Source organism: Ruditapes philippinarum, unplaced genomic scaffold (assembly GCF_026571515.1).
Source record: "Ruditapes philippinarum isolate M1 unplaced genomic scaffold, ASM2657151v2 ctg8214_1_1_1_1, whole genome shotgun sequence".
Lineage (NCBI taxonomy): Eukaryota > Metazoa > Mollusca > Bivalvia > Venerida > Veneridae > Ruditapes > Ruditapes philippinarum.
In genome coordinates, this window is record NW_026863322.1 from 22,879 (window position 1) to 46,448 (window position 23,570).

Here is a 23,570-nt window from a genome sequence, read left to right on the forward strand (position 1 = left end):
GGTCAAAGGTCGACTAAAAAAGCTTTTCTCCTAAATTGCTTAAGAATGCCTGTCCGCAGTTTATTGTTATTGACATTTTCACATTTGAAGCATGTAAAATACATAGCACTGGCTTAGTAATCTCAGATTTGGCAGGGACATTGTCCTTGAGCTCTAAATGGCCACTGTTGATTCTGTGGTATGTGGGGGTATTCACGCCATGACAGTGGCAGTTCTAGTTGTTGTTGTTTTTCACATATAAAAAATAAATACAAAAAAAAATTTAATTGTTGCAGGGATTGGCTGGCAGGTGGAAGGTATTGAGCACAGAGGATTTGATAAGTTTGTGACGATAAAGGAAGGTACTTGTCCAGCTGGCTTCTACCAGAGTCAGCCATCCAAGTGCTATGACGCCTGTAAAGACAAACATGAACCGATAAGTCTGATTCCACTGGCATTTAAGATCGTTTCTTTGGGAAACAATACCCATCCCACAATGCTGAGGTGCAAACATGAAGATGGGTTCTACAATCCTAAGAACCAGTCGTATAACAGATTCAAACAGGGGGATTTTCAAATGGATTTCTGCACTAATGTCAGAGATTTGAATCCCTGCAAAAGTGGACAGATGCCTTTGTACAGTAAGTGCTTGCTCTTTTAATCATTTTGCATGCTTTTTATCTGACCTGAGCATTGGAGGTTTTAGGATTGATGGATTGGCATTCTGATATTTACAACCATTTCATTCATTCATCCACAATGAATTTGCATGTATTAAAGTACCTTTGATTTTTCAATTAATTTGAACTAAACTTGCATAGAACTAGGGCTGTCATTGAATATCGTGATATCATCAATATTCATCATCAGATACAATATAGATACACATTTTCAAATATCGATAGTTCGATACGAGCTAGAAATTATTTATTTCTGTTAGTAAATATATGCCTCTCAATTTTTCCTGATAACAGAAGTCACTTATTTCCAGTTTTCTAGGCTGGAACTTTAAACTAGGGATGGCAATGAATACAAAAATCAATACTCTTTTCTTTTTTTTAAGTACTCGTTCATTTTTCCTATCGAGTACTCGGTTACTCGGATGATTTCCAATGATCTCACAGTATCAACACCATATGCATGCTACTTTCGTTTTCTATTTAAATTAATAGAATTCGTAACTAAAAATAGGACTGCAGGGGAGACAAATTAATTAAGATTAATTCAACAACGTCATATTTTATGTTTTAATTAATGCAATAGCAAGTTTAAAACATGTATGACAGTTCATATATCTTTTTTCTTCTTGAAATAATATAGACTGATCGTCTGCAACAACAGTTTAAAAGGGGTCTAAAAGCTAGTTACCTTTATTCTTACATTCATAATAACAATCGGCCCTTTGTTGTTCTCAAAATAGTTACTTCAGCTATAAACTGTTACTGAATACAGGGTTCGACATTAACCGGATCCCGAGATTCCGAGGATCCCCAAATGTCGGGAGGAATCTCTGTGATTCCTAGCTGGGGATTCCGTTGGGATCCCTGAAAAATTGCTGTGTTTAATTTGAAATTGTCTGAATTAATATCATTGAATCACAAATATTCAAGAAAAGTGTTAATTAAGATTGACACACCTGCAAGGTTCAAGAAAGAAAAGAAAAATCCCTCCGGTAAAATCTACACTCTTGAATCATGTACGCCAGTTTTTCTTTATGCAGTGACTGCTATCAACTCATTTGCGATATATAATGAAAAATATTTTAGCTAAAGAAACATTCTTGAATAATTTTATATCATGCATTGACTTCATAATATTAAGTTGTGAAATTCAAAAAAGAAATGTAAGTATCGTATAATTATTACACAAGTGGTGTATACTTAATATATGTGCTAATCGGCGCTGCCGGCGGTAGCTTCGAAGTTAACAAGTGTTTGCTGTTGTTTTTTGTGTGTCAAATTTGGCATTTGAGATCATTGTAAATTTTTGTAAAAATACTGGAAAAAAAAAAGAATACTGATGTATTTTTTTCTCCCTGCAGTACAGCAAAAGTATAATTATTAACCTTTTCCCTCATATAAGGGTGTTTCGATGGCTTTTTGCCCCCCCCCCCTTTTTTTTGAGGCCTCAAACAGTGAAAAAATGCCCTAAATAGACCCCAAATACTGGTTTCCGTTTGAAAAATGTTGTTAAAAAAGTGACCACTTTTTCGGCACCGTCCCCCATAAAAAACAACAATTTTTCATCAAAATTCAGTGTTAGGGCATGTGTTAACATGGAAAATCTAGTTTTTGGGTAATTTCAAGGTTTTCTTCATTTTTTGTTAACCTTTTCCCTCATATAAGCGTGTCTTGACTGCTTTTTGCACCCCCTTTTTTGAGGCCTGAAACAGTGAAAAAGTGAAAAAATGCCCTATTTAGACCCCAAACACTGGTTTCCGTTTGAGAAATGTTGTTACAAAAAGTGACCACTTTTTCGGCGCCGTCCCCCATCCAAATATTACATCAGGTGGTTGCCAGAAGGGGGATGTGCCCCCTTCTGTTTGGGGGGTTTGAAGGGGGGCGGAGTCCCCCCCTCATCGCCAAGAAAATTTTGGAATGTGATAGGCTAAAAATGGCCTCAGGTCGATCTTAGGGTTACTAGTAACCGACGCTGAAAAGCCTTTTACTCTATCTCAATTCATTGTTTGAAATCAGTTTTGATGGAAAGAAACAATGCAAAATAGTGATTTTTGGCAATTTTGAGACGTCCCCCTGTTGCCATGGTAACAGGAAATTTACCATTGAGCATGCTGTCACAGAGGCTATGGTGTAGTAACATTTGTGCCAAGTTTCATTAGTATTGAAGCATTTTTCATAGTTTCATAGCAGTTTGAACTTGTAACAGGAGGCTTTTCAGTGAAAACAGCCATTTTTCGAATATGCTCATGGGGTAAAAGGTTAAAGTTATTCTGTTTCTGTGCATGTAAATATTGTATTATGTTTTAATTTATCTTAGCAGTCCAATTATATATATATATATATATATATATATATATATATATATATATATATATATATATATATATATATATATATATATATACTAGTAAAGAAAACACTTTGAAACACTTTTAAAACTTTAAAGATAATTATACTATGCTCATTATTGAGTAAAATATTTTAATGAAAGAAATTTATTACAACCTATGTAATTCTTACTGAATATGTCTAATTTGAATAAAAAATGAATAAACAATGCATTAGAAGTCATGTTCTCTATTTATAGGACAGGTAAAGTTGGTCTTTCCTTAAAAAAACTGCCAGTTTTTTTAACGACACAATATATTCATACTGTAATGACCTGTAGTGTGTAGAGTTTAAAACATGACATATCAACTTTGTGTAAAGTCAAAACATGTTTATTTCATATTTACAAAGAGACTGTGTAGCAATTATCAATATTTTCTGATATCAAATTTGAGCATAGTATATCTTTAAACAGCAATATATCCAAAGGGCTCATATGGCCAGTTATGTGTTGACGTGCCGTAAAAATCCAAACAAACAAACAAAAACAAAGGGCTCATAAACTACATTTTCTGCATCTGTACAGTATGTGGTCTTAAAAAAAAGAATTTGAAATCGGATTGCTGCACTCCCTTGTTATTCTTCGCCTTCATATTTTACTATTTTGATCTGAGGAATCCCTGACGTTTAGGAGGAATCCCTAAATTAAATCTCAGGGATTCCTATGGGATCCCTTGTAAAAACAGTTAGTGTAAAACCCTGGAAAATCATAAAAGCTGGATGACATAAGCGACATAGATGCGCCTGGAACCCTTGATCGCCTATCATTTTCCCACCTCTGCGAGGATGTTTTGATTACATTTAACAGGTATTCAGTGAAGATACATGCATATCTCCGAATTTCTGAACTAATTGAACTAATCTTTCTAAATGGTAAAAAAATTTAAATTATATATTTTTTCAGAGTATGATCGAATATCAATTTTGTTAACCGATATTCCGATTGAGTACCTGATTAACTGGTAACTTGTTGCCATCCCTACTTTAAACCCTGTTTTCAAATGTCAGTGACAAAAATAACAGAAAAAAGAAATTTTCTGTTTGTTTGTAGTATTTCTAGTCTAATAGAATCATGCATAACACCATGATCCCAATTTATAGCACACATTTAAATGTTTTTCATTGTTACTTCTGTGATATATCCATATATCGTCGATATTTGTCTCTCGATAAATCAATACAAAATTGTCCCTCAATGACAGCCCTACATAGAACTTGTTTATTTGATCTAAACTTGCTTAGAACTTGCATGACGGTTTCAAACACACGCATGAATATAATAATCACAAAGGCCAATAGACCTAAGTGATTAATTACAAAGCATTTAAACTATAAACTGTGCGTTATTTACTTTAATATCTATTTCCATTCTTACAATTATTCTATAACAATGCACTCAAAATTGATATCTGCGTTTGTTCAAAAAGTAATAGGACTGCAGTTCTACTGTAAACATTTTTTAATTGACATGCACAATTTTACAAGAAAATAATATTGGAAAATATCCTCTTTATGCAGTGAAAAAATCAATAAAATATGTTTAAAAATAAAAAGTCTGTGAAAATTTCAAATTACAAGGGGAACGCGACCTGGGGAATGATAACGATGACGTTCCCGACGTCGTAAAATAAAAAAAATGTAACAAGCGTCATTCCTCCTGAAAGAATTCTCCCTAGTGTTTTAAGTGTCTGAATCATGTAACTATTACCAGACCTCATATGTGGAGATGAAGCGAGAAAGAAAATAATCATGTCTCGTTCCACTCTCTGAAAAAAAAATGCCCAATAATAAGCCTGCGACTCTCCGCTTTATCTCATATTATTATAGTAATCAATATAGACTAATAAACAGGTATTAACTTAACGATATTAATGAAAAATGTTTTATAGAATGAATTTACCCATATCATCGGATGTTTTTAAGACAATATTAAATATCAAGTTAAATATCAAATGAAAAGTATTTTTTCCTACTAAGGGCAGCATATCATTTTTAAAAAGACAATCTGGGGAAAAAATATTAATAATTACAGTAAATCATTATTATATTGATTTATTGATAGCACGTAACGTATATCTAGTTTATTGAAACTACGAGGGATGATAAAAAATAAAGCGGACTGTGACTGGCAATTGAAGAATTTTCATCCTATCACTTATTGTTATATATCACATGTAATCGGAAAACAATACCTGTAAACTGATACTATATCTAATCCGATAACGCAAATAGCTTGTCCGTAACAGCCAATTCAAAAACCATGGTAACGCACACCCGGCGCAGTGCGTAAATTTGCCTTGACATGAGGCGCTTTTTGCTGCGTGTATTTTACAATATGGCACATTTAGATTTCAAAATACGCCAAAACGTCATGTACAATATCTTTGACGTTGTCAGTAAAAATGACTTCATTTAAACCATATTTATATTTACAATGACAATTCAAACGTCACATGTTAATGAAATACTTGCGTTAAAACTATGTCGTCGGAATGTCTCGAAAATCGATCAATAGGAAAAATTTGTCAAATGTAAGACGAGAAACTGTTTAAAACGTAGAAAAAGATTATGGCTAACAAGGGAAAAGTTCCAGAAAGCCACAGCATATTTTTTGATTAGCTTAAAAAATTAAGAAAAGATAATAGAGAAATAGAAACAAGTTAGGGAGAGACAGAAAAAAGACATTTCCAAGGACGTTGGTGACGTCAATCGCCAAGACGTTGAAAAATGACAGTGGATTGACTGCGGACATTGTCAACGATGTTCGATAATAACTACGGGACGGTGCAGTCAACTCTGAGGATCTTAAAATGATAACAGTTAATGCATTAATTACATGTATTGTATTCTTGGTTTACAATTGAATCAATTATTTTCTCATTTTACGCAGTAGTCTTATGGAGAAATTGTGTCAACAATTTAACAGGCACTGTTCAAAATGGCTATGCGTTTTATTTATTTTAAAATAATGACAATTTTGATCAAAGTTATATTATTCTGTTATTTTTTCGTATGTATGATACATTATCATTCAGCATAATTATTTTACATTATTTGTAATTTATACATAATATAGTTAATTGCATGTGCGATTTTTTCAACAATCAAGTTACAGAAGGAAAGAACGGAAATTTGCGTCATTACAGGAGTTCTTTATCACCATTCATTCTATTACAATACAATATGATACCCACTTGTACAGAAATATATATAGGCAGGAGATCCGCCGCATCAATAACATAACTGTACCACATATTGGCCTACTCCGTGAATGAGTAAAAATCTGCTCCGTTAAGGACAATACGCCTGTGACGTCGTTAACGTCAATTTTAAAGTTATACCGTGCGCCGCATTGCTTTACATGTGCATGCCAATAACAGCATAACTTTTTTCTTTGTTAATATTTCTTGTTGGTATTTTTTGTATCATTTAGAGGATAGATTCCGATTTATTTTCCGTGTATTGTTATGCAAATTCATTTAACAGGTTAAGAATCATTTACAAAGTCCGGTTAATTTTTGATCATCCCTCGTATATATATTGTTTGAAACAAATGTCTTATATTAAATCAGAACTGAATCAGTAGACCGGATGCAGACGTAAAACATGCCAGATAGTTCGTGGACTGTTTACCGTTGCTCCTTTTGTCAGTTCGTGGACTGTTTACCGTTGCTCCTTTTGTAGCGCTTTTCCATTTGAATTTACTAACGTCCCATCAATTTCCCACAAACATCCTCACCCTTTCCTGTTTGTGATCTCCAATTGCTTAAGCTGAAAATAAGTATCCTGATACCGATTAATTGTACTGTGTTAATTTTATGTTTTCGTATGTATCTGATGGAGTATCGCCAATTTGTTGGGAAAATTAAACGATCACACACATTTTTGGCCGGGTTGCACTGGTGCAAACCCGGGTTATAGTATGGTGAATGTTGGGCGGCGGGCGGGCGTCGGGCGGGGAAAAACTTTCGTAACAGTTTTCTCAGCAACTACTTATCACAGCCTTTTGATATTTGGTATACAGCATCAACACATGGTCCCATACTGTGGGATTCGATTTCAGGTCGGTCACTCATCTACTTCCTGTTTGCTGACCTAGTTAAATTTTCAACATTAATGGTCAATAGCAGGAAATTTTCGTAACAGTTTTCTCAGCAACTACCTATCACAGCCTTTTGATATTTGGTATTCAGCATCAATACATGGTCCCATACGGTGGGATTCGATTTCAGGTCTGTCGCTCATCTACTTCCTGTTTGCTGACCTAGTTAAATTTTCAACATTAATGGTCAATAGTAGGAAATTTTTGTAACAGTTTTCTCAGCAAGTACTTATCACAGCCTTTTGATATTTGGTATACAGCATCAACACATGGTCCCATACTGTGGGATTTGATTTCAGGTCTGTCGCTCATCTACTTCCTGTTTGCTGACCTAGTTAAATTTTCAACATTAATGGTCAATAGCAGGAAATTTTCGTAACAGTTTTCTCAGCAACTACTTATCACAGACTTTTGATATTTGGTATACAGCATCAACACATGGTCCCATACTGTGGGATTCGATTTCAGGTCGGTCACTCATCTACTTCCTGTTTGCTGACCTAGTTAAATTTTCAACATTAAAGGTCAATAGCAGGAAATTTTCGTAACAGTTAGCAACTACTTATCACAGCCTTTTGATATTTGGTATTCAGCATCAACACATGGTCCCATACTGTGGGATTCGATTTCAGGTCGGTCACTCATCTACTTCCTGTTTGCTGACCTAGTTAAATTTTCAACATTAAAGGTCAATAGCAGGAAATTTTCGTAACAGTTTTCTCAGCAACTACTTATCACAGCCTTTTGATATTTGGTATTCAGCATCAACACATGGTCCCATACTGTGGGATTCGATTTCAGGTCTGTCGCTCATCTACTTCCTGTTTGCTGACCTAGTTAAATTTTCAACATTAATGGTCAATAGCAGGAAATTTTCGTAACAGTTTTCTCAGCAACTACTTATCACAGCCTTTTGATATTTGGTATAAAGCATCAACACATGGTCCCATACTGTGGGATTTGATTTCAGGTCTGTCGCTCATCTACGTCCTGTTTGCTGACCTAGTTAAATTTTCAACATTAATGGTCAATAGCAGGAAATTTTCGTAACAGTTTTCTCAGCAACTACTTATCACAGCCTTTTGATATTTGGTATACAGCATCAACACATGAACTCATATCGGACGTGGGATATGATTTCAGGTCTGTCGCTCATCCACTTCCTGTTTGCCGACTAAGTTAAATTTTCAACATTTATGGTCAATGGTAGGAAATTTTCGTAACAGTTTTCTCAGCAACTACTTATCACAGCCTTTTGATATTTTGTATACAGCATTATCACATGGTCCCATACTGTGGGATTCGATTTCAGGTCTGTTGCTCATCCACTTCCTGTTTGCTGACTTAGTTAAATTTTGACATAATTAATGATCAATAGATAGTAGGAAATTTTCGTAATAGTTTTCTCAGCAGCTACTTACCACAGCTTCTTGATGTGTGGTTCACAGCATTGACATGTGGTCCCATATTGTGGGATTCCATTTCAGATTTGATGCTCATTACCAACTAAGTTAAATTTTCAACATAAATGGTCAAGACAGTGGTAGAAAATTTAAGTAACATCACAGCCTCATGATATTTTGTATACATATGCAACCCGGCCTTTTCTGTCTTTGACCCATTTTCAGTTTGTTATTCTAACACGACCCGCATTTTTCCCTATTGAACATAGAAGAATCAAAAGTGTGTGTTATTATGCTGTAAAATCACTGTTTGACATTCTATATTTAGACATGTGACGTAATCATTGTACACGTGACGTAACCATTAAAAATGAGAGGCACAGACAATAAGTACGGAAACAATCAGTTGCAATTTAGCAATTTATCATGTACGGCAGCATTTGTTTGTTGATGTTGTGTAAAAATCGAAATAATACATCCAAATCGGTGATTTTATTGCTTGATAACATCACTGTTTGTCATTCGGATGCGCATCATTATATCACTCGGGCTAAACTTCAAACTTCAAATTTCTACATTTAACATTCTGACCACTGCTGTTCAAAACTTAATGATTGAGCCATTTCATGTCTGAATGACATTAAATTTGGGCATAATGTCACTTAAATATAATGAATTGTGTTGGTGGCATATATGGCAAACAAAAGAGAATAAATTATGAATAAATTAAAATTACTAAGCTTAAGTAATTTTTTATGTGCTGTGCTGGGTTGTGTGTTACCATGGTTATTCAATATCACAGGGAACACCCGTTAAGTACGGTAATTGATTAATTTTATGCTTAAATTGAAGAAAAAGTTTAAAATCGCTGTACATATAAAGATATTATAAATTAAATGGAATATGAAGATGCAAGACTCTTAGTCCTATTACTTTTTGAACAGCCCTCATATTTCCATTCTTCCATGCTAATATACAGGAAAATTGATGAAAGAAATGTTGAACTGCATTGAGCATAGTTGTCTTTTCCGAAAACATCATAAGCGTTATTGACGTCATATGACATGTCAGCATTTGTTTTTATACCCCCGCACAACAAAGTTGTAAGGGGGGTATACTGGAATCAGCTTGTCCGTCCGTCCGTCGGTTTTTTCTTGTCCGCCCAATAACTTAAGATTCCTTTGACCTACAGTCTTCATATTTGGCATGGAGGTTAGTCATGATTAGTAGATGACCCCTATTGATTTTGAGGTCACCAGGTCAAAGGTCAAGGTCACAGGGGCCTTGACTTCAAAAAGCTTGTCCGCCCAATAACTTAAGATTCCTTTGACCTACAGTCGTCATATTTCGCATCAAGGTTAGTCATGATTAGTAGATGACCCCTATTGATTTTGAGGTCACCAGGTCAAAGGTCAAGGTCACAGGGGCCTTGACTTCAAAAAGCTTGTCCGCCCAATAACTTAAGATTCCTTTGACCCATAGTCTTCATATTTGGCATGGAGGTTAGTCATGATTAGTAGATGACCCCTATTGATTTTGAGGTCACCAGGTCAAAGGTCAAGGTCACAGGGGCCTTCACTTCAAAAAGCTTGTCCGCCCATTAACTTAGATTCCTTTGACCCATAGTCTTCATATTTGGCCTGGAGGTTAGTCATGATTAGTAGATGACCCCTATTGATTTTGAGGTCACCAGGTCAAAGGTCAAGGTCACAGGGGCCTTCACTTCAAAAAGCTTGTCCGCCCAATAACTTAAGATTCCTTTGACCCACAGTCTTCATATTTGGCATGGAGGCTAGTCATGATAAGTAGATGACCCCTATTGACTTTGAGGTCACCAGGTCAAAGGTCAAGGTCACAGGGGCCTTGACTTCAAAAAGCTTGTCCGCCCAATAACTTAAGATTCCTTTGACCCACAGTCTTCATATTTGGCATGGAGGTTAGTCATGATTAGTAGATGACCCCTATTGATTTTGAGGTCACCAGGTCAAAGGTCAAGGTCACAGGGGCCTTGACTTCAAAAAGCTTGTCCGCCTATTAACTTAAGATTCCTTTGACCCACAATCTTCATATTTAGCATGGAGGCTAGTCATGATAAGTAGATGACCCCTATTGACTTTGAGGTCACCAGGTCAAAGGTCAAGGTCACAGGGGCCTTGACTTCAAAAAGCTTGTCCGCCCAATAACTTAAGATTCCTTTGACCCACAGTCTTCGTATTTGGCATGGAGGTTAGTCATGATTAGTAGATGACCCCTATTGATTTTGAGGTCACCAGGTCAAAGGTCAAGGTCATAGGGACTTTGACTTCAAAAAGTTTGTCCACCCATTAACTTAAGATTCCTTTGACCCACAGTCTTCATATTTGGCATGGATGTTGATCATGACTATAAGGTGACCCTTATGATTTTGAGGTCACTGGGTCAAAGGTCAAGGTCACCGGGACTTTGACAAAAGCTTTTCTTCTCAATTGCTAAAGAATGTCCTGTCCGCAATGTGTTGATTTTGACATTTTCACATTTGAAGCATGTAGAATACATAACTTAGCAATGCACTGGCTTAGTAACCTCAGATTTGGCAGGGAGGTTTTCCTTGAGCTCTTAATGTCCACTGTTTATTATGACAAAGTGGTATGCGGGGGTATTCACGCCATGATAGTGGCAGTTCTAGTTAATACTGTGCATATATCAATTCATGTAATAATGCACTTGATTGCTCTATCTGTTTGATATAGTGAAATAGTGTGAAACTTGATAGAATAAATTTTTTTCCTCTCGCCAGATGGAACATGCGTAAATCATTGCAGCCCTGGATATGCAAGAGATGATATAGACTTCTTCTGCAAATGGTAAGTAATGTTTTTTCAAACACTCATTCCTATTGTTATTGCAAAATATTTCAAAACTTGGCTTGACCTACAAGAAGACTTACACATTTTGAAGCCTCAGTTTTAGTATATTTCTGTATTGTATTTATTGTTTTTATCTACTTTTTGTGCCCCCACTATGGGGGGGGGGGCATTAAGATCCATCCGTCTGTCCTTCCATCCATCTGTTTCCTTTTTGTGTCCCATTAGCTCAAAAAGTCATTGACCTAGAGTCATGAAACCTTACAGGAGTTTCAGTCAGCATGTGAATTTGTGCACCTGGTATTGTCATGTGGATATATTTAGTATTTTTATAGTTATTGCCCTTGACTTAGTAAAACATTTCCAATTTTCAACTTGTGTCGCAGGTAACTAAAAAAGTATTTGATCTAGAGTCATGAAACCTTATAAGATTGTTGCTTAGCAATTGTAGTTGTGCACCTGGGTATTTTTGTGTGGATATTTTTAGTATTTTTAAGGTTATTGCCCTTGACTTAGTAAAAATTTCCAAGTCTTAACAGTATTACTTGTGTTGCATGTAACTCAAAAAATATTTGACCTAGAGTCATGAAATCTTACAGGAATGTTGATCAGCATGTGAAGTTGTTCATCTGGATATTTTCATGTGGATATATTTAGTATTTTTAGAGTAATTGCCCTTGAATTAGTAAAAATTTCCAATTTTCAACTTGTGTCACATGTTACTAAATAAGTATTTGACGTAGAATCATGAAACCTTACAGGAATTGTGCTCAGCATATGTAGTTGTGCACCTGGGTAGTTTAGTGTGGTGTTTATTTTAGTATTTTTAGCTCGACTTTTTTTTTTTTGAAAAAAAAAGTAGAGGTATTGTTACAGTCTCCGTTGCCGTTGCCGTCCGCAAACTTGTACCTGGATCATAACTTTTTTATTTCTTGGTGTCTTCATACTTGGCCACAACAACCCTTGGGACAAGACCTTTCAGTAGACCACACTAACCTTGACCTTCATCCATAAATGACCTTGACCTTCAAGGTTAAAAGTCCATTTTTTGCTTGTTCATGCTGTTATTGGCTGTAACTTTGTTATTTTTGAATGGATTGTCTTCAAACTTGAACATAATAATCTTTAAGGATATCCCTTAAAAATAACCAGCCAGACCTTGACCTTCACTCACAAATGACCTTGACTTTGAAGGTCAAATTATTGCAATTTTCATTTTTTTGGCTTTTATTGGCTGTAACTTTGTTATTTTTGAATGGATTGTCTTGAAACTTGAACATAATAATCTTCAAAAATTACTGTTAAAAATATACCGAAAGACCTTGACCTTCACTCATTAATGACATTGTCTTTGAAGGTCAAATTATTGAAATTTTCATTGTTTTGGCGGTAACTGACTGTAACTTTGATATTATTGAAGGGATCAACTTGAACATTCTTAAGGACCAGACCTTGTTGTTTATCAAACCCAAATTTGCTTGGGCTCTTTAATGACCTTGACCTTGAAGGTTAAATTACTGAATTTTCTCAGATTTGTGCATTAAATGACCATAATTATATATTTATTGGTGTGTGTGTGTGTGTGTGTCTATATATATATTATATATATATATATATATTTACAACAACAACAACAACTAGAATTGAGTCATTGTTTCTATTTATAGAATTGCGTCTTGTTTCTATTTATAGAATTGGGTCATTGTTTCTATTTATAGAATTGCGTCATTCTTTCTATTTTTAGAAATTGCGTCATTGTTTCTATTTTTAGAAATTGCTTCATTGTTTCTATTTTTAGAAATTGCGTATTTTTAGATATTGCGTCCTTTTTTTCTATTTTTAGAAATTGCGTCATTTTTTCTATGTTTAGAAATTGCATCATTGTTGCTATTTTTAGAAATTGCATCATTTTTTCTATTTTTAGAAATTGCGTCCTTTTTTCTATTTTTAGAAATTGTGTCATTGTTGCTATTTTTAGAAATTGCATCATTTTTTCTATTTTTAGAAATTGCGTCATTTTTCTATTTTTAGAAATTGCATCATTGTTGCTATTTTTAGAAATTGCGTCATTTTTCCTATTTTTAGAAATTGCGTCATTTTTTCTATTTTTAGAAATTGCATCATTGTTGCTATTTTTAGAAATTGCGTCATTTTTTCTATTTTTAGAAATTGCGTCATTTTTTCTATTTTTAGAAATTGTGTCATTTTTTCTATTTTTAGAAATTGCATCATTGTTTCTATTTATAGAAATTGCGTCATTCTTGCTATTTTTAGAAATTGCGTCATATTTTTTGTATTTTTAGAAATTGCATCATTTTTAACCAGGTTTTTCCGAAGGAAAAAACTGGTTATTAGATTGAGGTATGTCGGCGGGCGGGCGGATGGGCGGGCGGGCGGGCGTAACAATTTCTTCTGTGCGCAACTCCTCCTACATTTCTCAACGGATTTTGACCAAACTTTCACAGAAGCTTTGTCATCAAGTGCCCTGGCGCATATTGTCGGGTTTTGCGATTAGATAATATTTGACCTAATTATGGCCCTTTGTTTTTTTTCCTTATATAAAATATATAGTGAAACAATTTTTTCTGTGCGCAACTCCTCCTACATTTCTCTACGGATTTTGACCAAACTTTTCTCAGAAGCTTTGTCATCAAGTGCCCTGTACACATATTGCCAGGGTTTTGCAATTGGAATATATTTGACCCAATTATGGCCCTTTGTTTTTTTTCCTTATATAGAATATATAGTGAACAATTTCTTCTGTGCGCAACTCCTCTCACATTTCTCAACGGATTTTGACCAAACTTTCTTAGAAGCTTTGTTATCAAGTGCCTGGCACATATTGTCGGGTTTTTGTGATTGGATAATATTTGACCGCATTATGGCCCTTTGTATATTTTTTCCTTATACAGAATATATAGAGAACAATTTCTTGTGTGCTCAACTCCTCCTACATTTCTCAACGGATTTTGACCAAACTTTCTTAGAAGCTTTGTTATCAAGTGCCTGGCACATATTGTCGGGGTTTTGTGATTGGATAATATTTGACCGAATTATGGCCCTTTGTATATTTTTTCCTTATACAGAATATATAGTGAACAATTTCTTCTGTGCGCAACTTCTCCTACATTTGTCAATGGATTTTGACCAAACTTTCACAGAAGCTTTGTCATCAAGTGCCCTGGCGCTCACTAAATTTCCATGTTTCTTCCAAGACATCATTCAAGTATTTTTTTAAAATTTTGAACATACTTTTCTTGATATCGCACAAAACACCACACGCCAATATTGTTGACAAAAGAAAATGACAAGAGACGCAAAAATGCAAAAATTAAGCAAAAATAAAGTACTGTTTACCTTTCTAAAACATTTGGGAAAAAAAGGCGAATAGACAACATAAAATTTCTCAATCATTTTTGTTTGAGGAATATTAAAAAAGCCATAATTCCTCCTAAAAGTTCAATTGAAAACAAATGCCCCTTCATGACAAAGCTTCTGTGAAATATTTTGCTGAAAACCTGGTTGCATCGCATTGCGATGTTCCTTGTTTCTATTTTTAGAAATTGCGTCATTGTTGCTATTTTTAGAAATTGCGCCATTGTTTCTATTTATAGAAATTGCGTCATTGTTGCTATTTTTAGAAATTGCGTCATTGTTGTTATTTTTAGAAATTGCGTCATTGTTGTTATTTTGAGAAATTGCATCATTGTTGCTTTTTTTAGAAATTGCGTCATTGTTGCTATTTTTAGAAATTGCGTCATGTTGCTATTTTAAGAAATTGCGTCATGTTGCTAATTTAAGAAATTGCGTAATGTTGCTATTTTTAGAAATTTGCTTATTGTTTCTATTCATATATATTTACAAATATATAAACAAAACTTATGTGACAAGACAGACCAACTAATTTATAAAAAGGAAACATTAAGATATGTTCAAACTTTTCTATGTTTGCGTTTAGAAAAAGTAAAAAGTAGAGCGTTGCCCCCGCCCGGCGGTGGCTCTTGTTAGAGTTATTGCCTTTGACTTAGTAAAAATTTACAATATTTAACTTGTGTTGAACGTAACTCAAAAAGTTTATGACTTGTATGTAGGCCTGAAAGTTTACAAGAATGTTGGTCAACATATGTACTTATGCACGTTTGGGTTTTCTTGTGGATTTATTCAGTATTTGTAGTATTTACCCTTAATTACTTAATAAAATATTTTTTAGTTTTCAACTTGGGCACATGTAGCCAAAAAACATATTTGACCTAGAGACATAAGATTAACAAATGTGTGGAGTGTGGGGGCACCCGTGTCCTATGGACACAATTCTAGTTTGATCATAATTCATCATACATCATATATAGTTATCTAATTTGTATTTTCAGTTGATAAATTGAACCCAACTAATCTTAAAAATTGTACAGTTAGGAATGCCTAATAATAGCAAAATTGAAAGTGTTGTAGACTTTCTTTGATTGAGCCTATTCATGGAAATTACAAACAATATTTTATGCCAGCACCAGCTTATTCGGAACTAAACATAAACATTGTGTTTAATTTCTAATGTTTTTTTTTTTTAATACATTAAGCTCTCTTACTGATATCACACTTTTTCCTTTTCCATAAATCACTTTGCATGGGATAAGCAATTTACAGAATGATTGTGTCCAAGTTCTGCAAAATGCTATGAGATTATACATGGTTGAGTACAAAATTGAGTTTTATACTGATGACATTAGTTTGAAAATGACCTTGACTCTCAATATCAAATATGAAATTTTAAATAATTTTTGTACAAAAAAAATGATGTTATCTCAATAGAGAACCCGTTTGTATAATTTCTACAATGATCTTCCTCTAATGTGTTTACCTGTAGAAAAAAAAAATGAGCTCCCCCCTCCACCTGCCCCATTGGCTGTGGTTCTTGTTTGGCATTATACATGTATTAGAGTAGAGTACAATACACTGTATGTATTTGATTTATCCATTTTGGACTCTGAAAATGAAAACTAGGCTACAAATGAAAACAGGGCTACATGAAGTAAAATATGGCTTTGAAGTTTTTTTTATGCTCCCCCAAAAAATTTTCAGGGGAGCATAAAATTATAGTCGCTAGGTTGTCCATCTGTCCGTCTGTATGTACGTCCCGCATTCTTTTTCGGCCCATAACTGTTATTTAAGGTCTGATTTTAAAACTATTTAATAGAAATGATCACCACTTTGAGACCACTTGTCACCCACAACATTTGGGTCGCTGCCTCGAGGGTCAAGGTCACAGCATGACCTTGCAGCAGAATCGTGTCTGGCCCATAAATTTGATATTTCAAGTCGGGATTTTAAAATTATTTCACAGAAATGATCACCATATCGAAACGATGTGTCACGAGCAAGATTTCGGTTGCTACCTTGAAGGTCAAGGTCACAGCATGACCTTGCAGCAAAATTGTGTCCGACCTTTAACTTTGTTATTTGAAGTCAGATTTTAAAACTATTTCACAGAAATGATCACAATATTGAGACAATGTGTGGCGCGAACACATTTGGGTCACTACCTTGAAGGTCAAGTCACAGCATGACCTTGCAACAAAAATTTTGTCAAGCCTAGTACTGCATTATTTGAAGTTTGATTTTAAAACTATTTCACAGAAATGATCACCATATTGAGAGAATGTGTCCCACGCAACATTTGGGTTGCTATCTTGAAGGTCAAGGTCACAGCATGACCTTGCAGCAAAATCGTGTCGGGCCCATAACTTTTGTTATTTGAAGTCTGATTTTAAAACTGTTTCACTGAAATGATCACCATATTGAAACGACCTGTGTCCCGCAACATTTGGGTAGCTACCTTGAAGGTCAAGGACACAGCATGACCTTGCAGCAAAATCCAAAATTGTGTCCGGCCCATAACTTTGTTATTTGAAGTTGGATTTTAAAACTATTTGGCTACGTTGAAGGTCAAGGTCACAGCATGACCTTGCTGCAAAAATATTGTCTAGCCCATAACTTTGTTAATTGAAGTCAGATTTTACAACTATTTCACAGAAATGATCACCATATTGAGACGATGTGTGGCGAGCAACATTTTGGTCGCTATCTTGAAGGTCAAGGTCACAGCATGACCTTGCAGTAAATGGTGTCCAGCCCATAACTTTGTTATTTAAGTTGGATTTTAAAACTATTTCAAAGAAATGATCACAATATTGAGACAAAGTGTCAAGTGCATCATTTGGGTTGTTTTTACACTTTGAACTTTGTCTGTGACGTAACTCTAACACTACAAGAGGTTTACCTTTCTGTGTCCAAAACCTATTCGGTGAGCATCATCCAGTTCAACCGGCTCATGTTTGACACAAGGCTTAATTAATAAATGATTGATATGGGATGATCACATGGTGTAAATTTATTGGTTACATTTAAAAGGTGTGAAATACATATTAGGTAATACTTGTATTTTGTAGGAATGGGACAGGTAATCTTGCAGGCAATAGTTCTTCAGAGGCAGGACCAAAGAAAGAGATAGGAGTTATGAAAGAAATGGAAAAAGGTAAAGTATAAGTCATGATCTGTCTTGTTTTAGATTATGATGCTGATTTTAGGTACCTTTATGTTTGTGTTGTGTGGATGGTTAAGTGTGATACGCTCCTTGCAGCTACATTTTCTTATCCTGTTGGTAAAGTTGAATCATGTAAGAGAGTTATCTAGCTATCTTGCAGAAGATTATTACTTGCAGGGTTCAATGTTTGTCTATCTCTCTTCACAATTCTTTATCTGGAGGAAAAAATTTTAATTTTTTTCATTTCTACCAAACTTGTTACCAGTACCTGTATAGTATCTTTTTGTTTGTGCCCCCCCCCCCCCACCCCCCCTCCCCATAATGGGGGGGATTTAGATTTATGCTTGTCCGTCCGTCTTTAACATTATTGTGTCGCATGTAACTCAAATTGACCTAGAGTCGTGAAACCTTACAGAAATATTGATCAGCATGTGAAGTTGTGGACCTGGGTATTTTCATTTGGATATATTAAGTATTTTTTAGAGTTATTGCCCTTGAATCGGACATAATTCACTTTTATTCATGATAAATAATGTTAAAATGCCTGCCTTCATGAGTGAGATTAATTAACTCATTCAACATTGAAACCGTCTCTGAACATGTTTTGTGTCAATGTTAAATGGATAATGTTTTGATCCATAAATTTAGTAAATTCCTTATTAACAAGCTTAGCTTAACACAATGTTCAGCTGGATATGGCTGATGATTTTTTTAGAGTTGGGATGTGACAGTAAATGTCATGTAAATGTTGTTGTTTTTTATAATGTCAGACAATATACCAAAAAAATGATAAAGTTTTAGCATCATCCAACAAACTATTGTTAGTTCCGTCAATGCTAAAATCAACAGTCACTTTTTTCCTGGAAATTGCCATCCAATTGATTTGATTCATTGCTACAACTTTCAGTCAGTTTCTATGGTGTCCTGTTTGAGGCAGTTAAAATATCCCTGTTACTTTTTAAGATTGACTAAATTTTTGACTGTTTACGCTGGACTATTTAAAAAAATAGAAGAGCTATTGTAAATATGAATTTTGACAGATAAAAAATTATACATTATTCAGGAACTTGTTTTACTATCAAGCACTGAGAACAGTCGAGCGCACTGGCTCTTGTTAAAAGATAAGTAGCCAGATTTAACATTCTCTTTCAAAGAACTTTCACTATAGACATTGGTACTGTAAATAGGTTACAGTTCAGGCAAAAAACATGGAAAATTAAGGTTAATCATCGCCAAGATTTTTAGTTTGATTCCCACGAGGATTAAAGTATGAGAAATTATATGAATGAGACAAATTCAGCGTTGAATGGCGTGAAAAGTTTATTGCCAGAATGTAAAATATTGCTACTAATTTATCTGTAAAGGTACAGAAAGGCGGGCAAGACTATAGGAAAGAAATATAACATATGAAGAAGAGTCCTTTAACTGGCCCAAGCAGGACACCTGCTTCAACTGTATTAAACCCACTATGAAAGTAAAGGTTATTATGCTCCCCGAAAAAATTTCGGGGGAGCATATAGTCGCCGCCTTGTCCGTCCGTCCGTCCGTCCGTCTTTCCGTCCGTCCGTCCGTCCCCTTTTCTTGTCCGGGACATAACTTTGTAACAACAAGAGGTATCAACATGAAACTTTGTAGGTAGATAGATCTCATTGAGTAGAAGTGCAGTGCACAAGAACCGTAACTCTACCTTGCCTAATTTTTGAATTATTCCCCTTTGTTTATTTTTACACTTTGAACTTTGTCCGGGACATAACTCTAAAAGTATAAGAGGTATCAACATGAAACTTTGTAGGTAGATAGATCTCATTGAGTAGAAGTGCAGTGCACAACAACCGTAACTCTGCCTTGCCTAATTTTTGAATTATCCCCCTTTATTTATTTTACACTTTGAACTTTGTCCGGGACATAACTCTAAAAGTATAAGAAGTATCAACATGAAACTTTGTAGGTAGATAGATCTCATTGAGTAGGTGTGCAGTGCCACAAGAACCGTAAACTCTGCCTTGCCTAATTTTTTGAATTACCCCCCTTTGTTTATTTTACACTTTGAAATTTGTCCTGGGACATAACTCTAAAAGTATAAGAGGTATCAACATGAAAACTTTTGTAGGTAGATAGATCTCATTGAGTAGAAGTGCAGTTGCACAAGAACCCGTAACTCTACCTTGCCTAATTCTTGAATTATCCCCCTTTGTTTATTTTAACACTTTTGAACTTTGTCCGGACATAACTCTAAAAGTATAAGAGTTATCAACATGAAATTTTGTAGGTAGATAGATCTCATTGAGTAGGTGTGCAGTGCACAAGAACTGTAACTCTGCCTTGCCCTAATTTTTGAATTATCCCCCTTTGTTTATTTTACACTTTTAACTTTGTCTGGGAGCATAACTCTAAAAGTATAAGAGGTATCAACATGAAACATTGTAGTTAGATAGATCTCATTGAGTTAGAAGTTGCAGTTGCACAAGGAACCGTAACTCTGCCTTGCCTTATTTTATTAATTTTATCCCCCTTTGTTTATTTTACACTTTGAACTTTGCCCAGGACATAACTCTAAAGTATATGAGGTATCAACATGAAACTTTGTAGGTAGATAGATCTCATTGAGTAGTAGTGCAGTGCACAAGAACCGTAACTCTACCTTGCCTGATTTTTTAATTATCCCCCTTTGTTTATTTTTACACTTTTTAACTTTGTCCGGAACATAACTCTTAATGTATAAGAGATATCAACATGAGACTTTGTAAGTAGATAGATCTCATTGAGTAAGTTTGCAGTGCACAAGAACTGTAACACTGTCTTGCCTACTTTTGGAGTTATTGCCCTTTGTTCATTTTGACACTTTGAACTTTGTCTGGGACATTACTCTAAAATTATAAGAGATATCAACATGAAACTTTGTAGATAGATAGGTCTCATTGGTGAAGTGCAGTGCTTAAAAATCATTACTCTGCCTTGCCTTATTTTGAAAGTAATTGCCCTTTGTTTATTTTTACTTTTTGACTTTTGTCCTGGACATTACTTTAAAACTATTAGAGATATCAACATGAAACTTTGTAGGTAGCTAGATATAATTGGATAGAACTGCAATGCTTAAAGAACCTAAACAAAGCCTGGTCTAATTTTGGAGTTATTGCCCTTTGTTCATTTTTTTTATACTTTCCTGTGTCCAGAACTTTCTCGGGGAGCATCACCCGGTTCAACCGGTTCTTGTATAAAAGTGTCTTCCTACAGACATAAGAAGACACTTCTTGAAAAGCTCTGCTGGGGGTATAGTCGTATAATGTATTGTAAACATTTTGTTTTAAGATGATGACAATGAAGCTAAGTTAAACGAAGAGGAAAAAGATAAATCTTATCATCTGGTTCCATTGTATTATGTCATTATAGGTAAGAATATTCTGTTTGTTTTGTTGAAAAAAAAACTGTTTACCTCACATTCTTACTGGCTTATCTCAATAGAGCGAGCTTCTGATTTGTAATCCAGTGGTTGTAGGTTTGACTCTTGGGCAAAGCAAGATTTCTTTATGACAATTGACTTCAGACATTGAGTCAAATTGTCAATGATTTGTCTTTCACAGCTTCTCAGAAATCATGCAGGATTAGTAGTAGGTAACTTGTGGAGGAATGGGTAATTACAGGAAGCTTGTTAGGTGAACTGATAACCAAAACAAGAAAACAAAGTGTCAAAATTGGCATAGAAAACTTTATTAACCAGCATGAGTTAAAGAAATAAGACCATTTGCATAGTGTGAAATTCATCTAAATTTTGGTGTTAAGTATGAGGTTTTTCATACATCTATTTGGAGATTAGGATATTTACATTCAACAATATTATGAGCTTCCTTATTAAATCATTATTTCAACTAATAACAGATTAATTGTTGTACTCTTTATCAAACATAGTTTGGGAGGTTTATAATTATTCCCACATGGCACATGGTAGAGAGTGGTGTCAGTTATATTTGTCACTTTGTTTGGTCCCATCCAATCAGTAAACAAGGTTGAGATTTGACTGGTACATTATTCCTGAATACAGAGCCTAACAGTGTAATAACAGTTAATGTCATAACATCAATTATATATGTAGATCATATATTTACTCATGTCTTTTTATTTGTAGGTTTCTGTTCGGTACTGATTTTGATTGTGGTAATACTAATAAAAGTGTGCTGTTTTCCAAATAGATGTGGTAAGGTTCTTTTTTTATTTCAAGCATTAGAGATAAATGGTATTTTTCTATGCTCCCTGAAGTATGTGAAGGATAGTCACTAGTTATACCCCCACCACAAAATGTGGCGGGGGGCTATAATGGATTTGCTTTGTCGCGTCGGTCAGTCTGTCCGTCCGTCTCCATTTTCGTGTCCACTGTGTAAGTCCTACACTAATTGAAAGATTTTCTTAAAACTTGGCTGAAATGTTCACCTCAACAAGGGGATGTGCAGAACCCATGTTGCCCATGTGTCAGCTTAAGGTCAAGGTCACAATTGAAGGTCAAATATCAAACACAATCAAATATTAGACAGTATGTCGTGTCCGCTCTGTAAGTCCTACACTAATTGAAGGATTTTCTTCAAACTTGGCTCAAATGTTCACATCAACAAGGGGTGTGCAGAACCCATTTTGCCCATGTGTCAGCTCAAGGTCAAGGTCACAATTGAAGGTCAAATATCAAACAATAAAATATTACACAGTATGTTGTGTCCACTCTGTAAGTCCTACACTTATTGAAGGATTTTCTTCAAACTTGACTCAAATGTTCACTTTAACAAGGGGATGTGCAAAATCCATGTCGCCCATGTGTCAGCTTAAGGTCAAAGTCACAATTGAAGGTCAAATATCAAACAATAAAATATTACACAGTATGTTGTGTTTGCTCTGTAAGTCCTACACTAATTTAAGGATTTTCTTCAAACTTGACTCAAATGTTCACTTTAACAAGGGGATGTGCAAAACCCATGTTGCCCATGTGTCAGCTAAAGGTCAAGGTCATAATTAAAGGTCAAATATCAGACAATCAAATATTAGACAGTATGTTGTGTCCGCTCTGTAAGTTCTATACTAATAGAAGGATTTTCTTCAAACTTGGCTCAAATGTTCACTTCAACAAGGGAATGTGCAAAACCCATGTCGGTCGGTCAGTAGTCCGGTCAAGGTCACAATTAAAGGTCAAATATCAAACAATCAAATATTAGACAGTATGTTGTGTCCTCTCTATAACTCCTATACCAATTGAAGGACTTCCATCAATATTGGCTCAGATGTTCACCTCAACAAGGGGATGTGCAGAACCCATGTTGCCCATGTGTCAGCTTAAGGTCATGTAGCAATTTAAGGTCAAATATCAAACAATAAAATATTAGACAGTATGTTGTGTCTGCTCTGTATTTCCTACACTAATTGAAGGATTTTCTTCAAACTTGGCTCAAATGTTCACTTCAACAAGGTAATGTGCAGAACCCATGTCACCCTTTTGCCGGCATAAGGTCAAGGTCACACTTGAAGGTCAAAAATTGACTTAGAAATTATTCTTATATTTTAACGTTTATTTGAATATTTCTGAATCTAGAAATGGTATTTGCTAGATTTTAAATACAGTCGAGACTGTCAAATGTTACTTTCCAAGGGATCTTCAGA

The 23,570-nt window shown here is 34.9% G+C and overlaps 1 protein-coding gene across 1 annotated transcript in view; it reads left to right on the forward strand.

The window, feature by feature from the left end:
• The first annotated feature begins 243 nt into the window (after positions 1-243).
• Positions 244-23,570, forward strand: part of LOC132721813 (uncharacterized) — a 43,531-nt gene continuing 20,204 nt past the window's right edge. Inside the window, exons 1-5 of the mRNA XM_060706184.1 lie at positions 244-620; positions 11,329-11,395; positions 17,839-17,924; positions 21,243-21,323; positions 22,057-22,125. Coding sequence (XP_060562167.1) covers positions 476-620; positions 11,329-11,395; positions 17,839-17,924; positions 21,243-21,323; positions 22,057-22,125 — 448 coding nt within the window. The 5' untranslated portion in view covers positions 244-475. The remainder of the gene's footprint in view (positions 621-11,328; positions 11,396-17,838; positions 17,925-21,242; positions 21,324-22,056; positions 22,126-23,570) is intronic.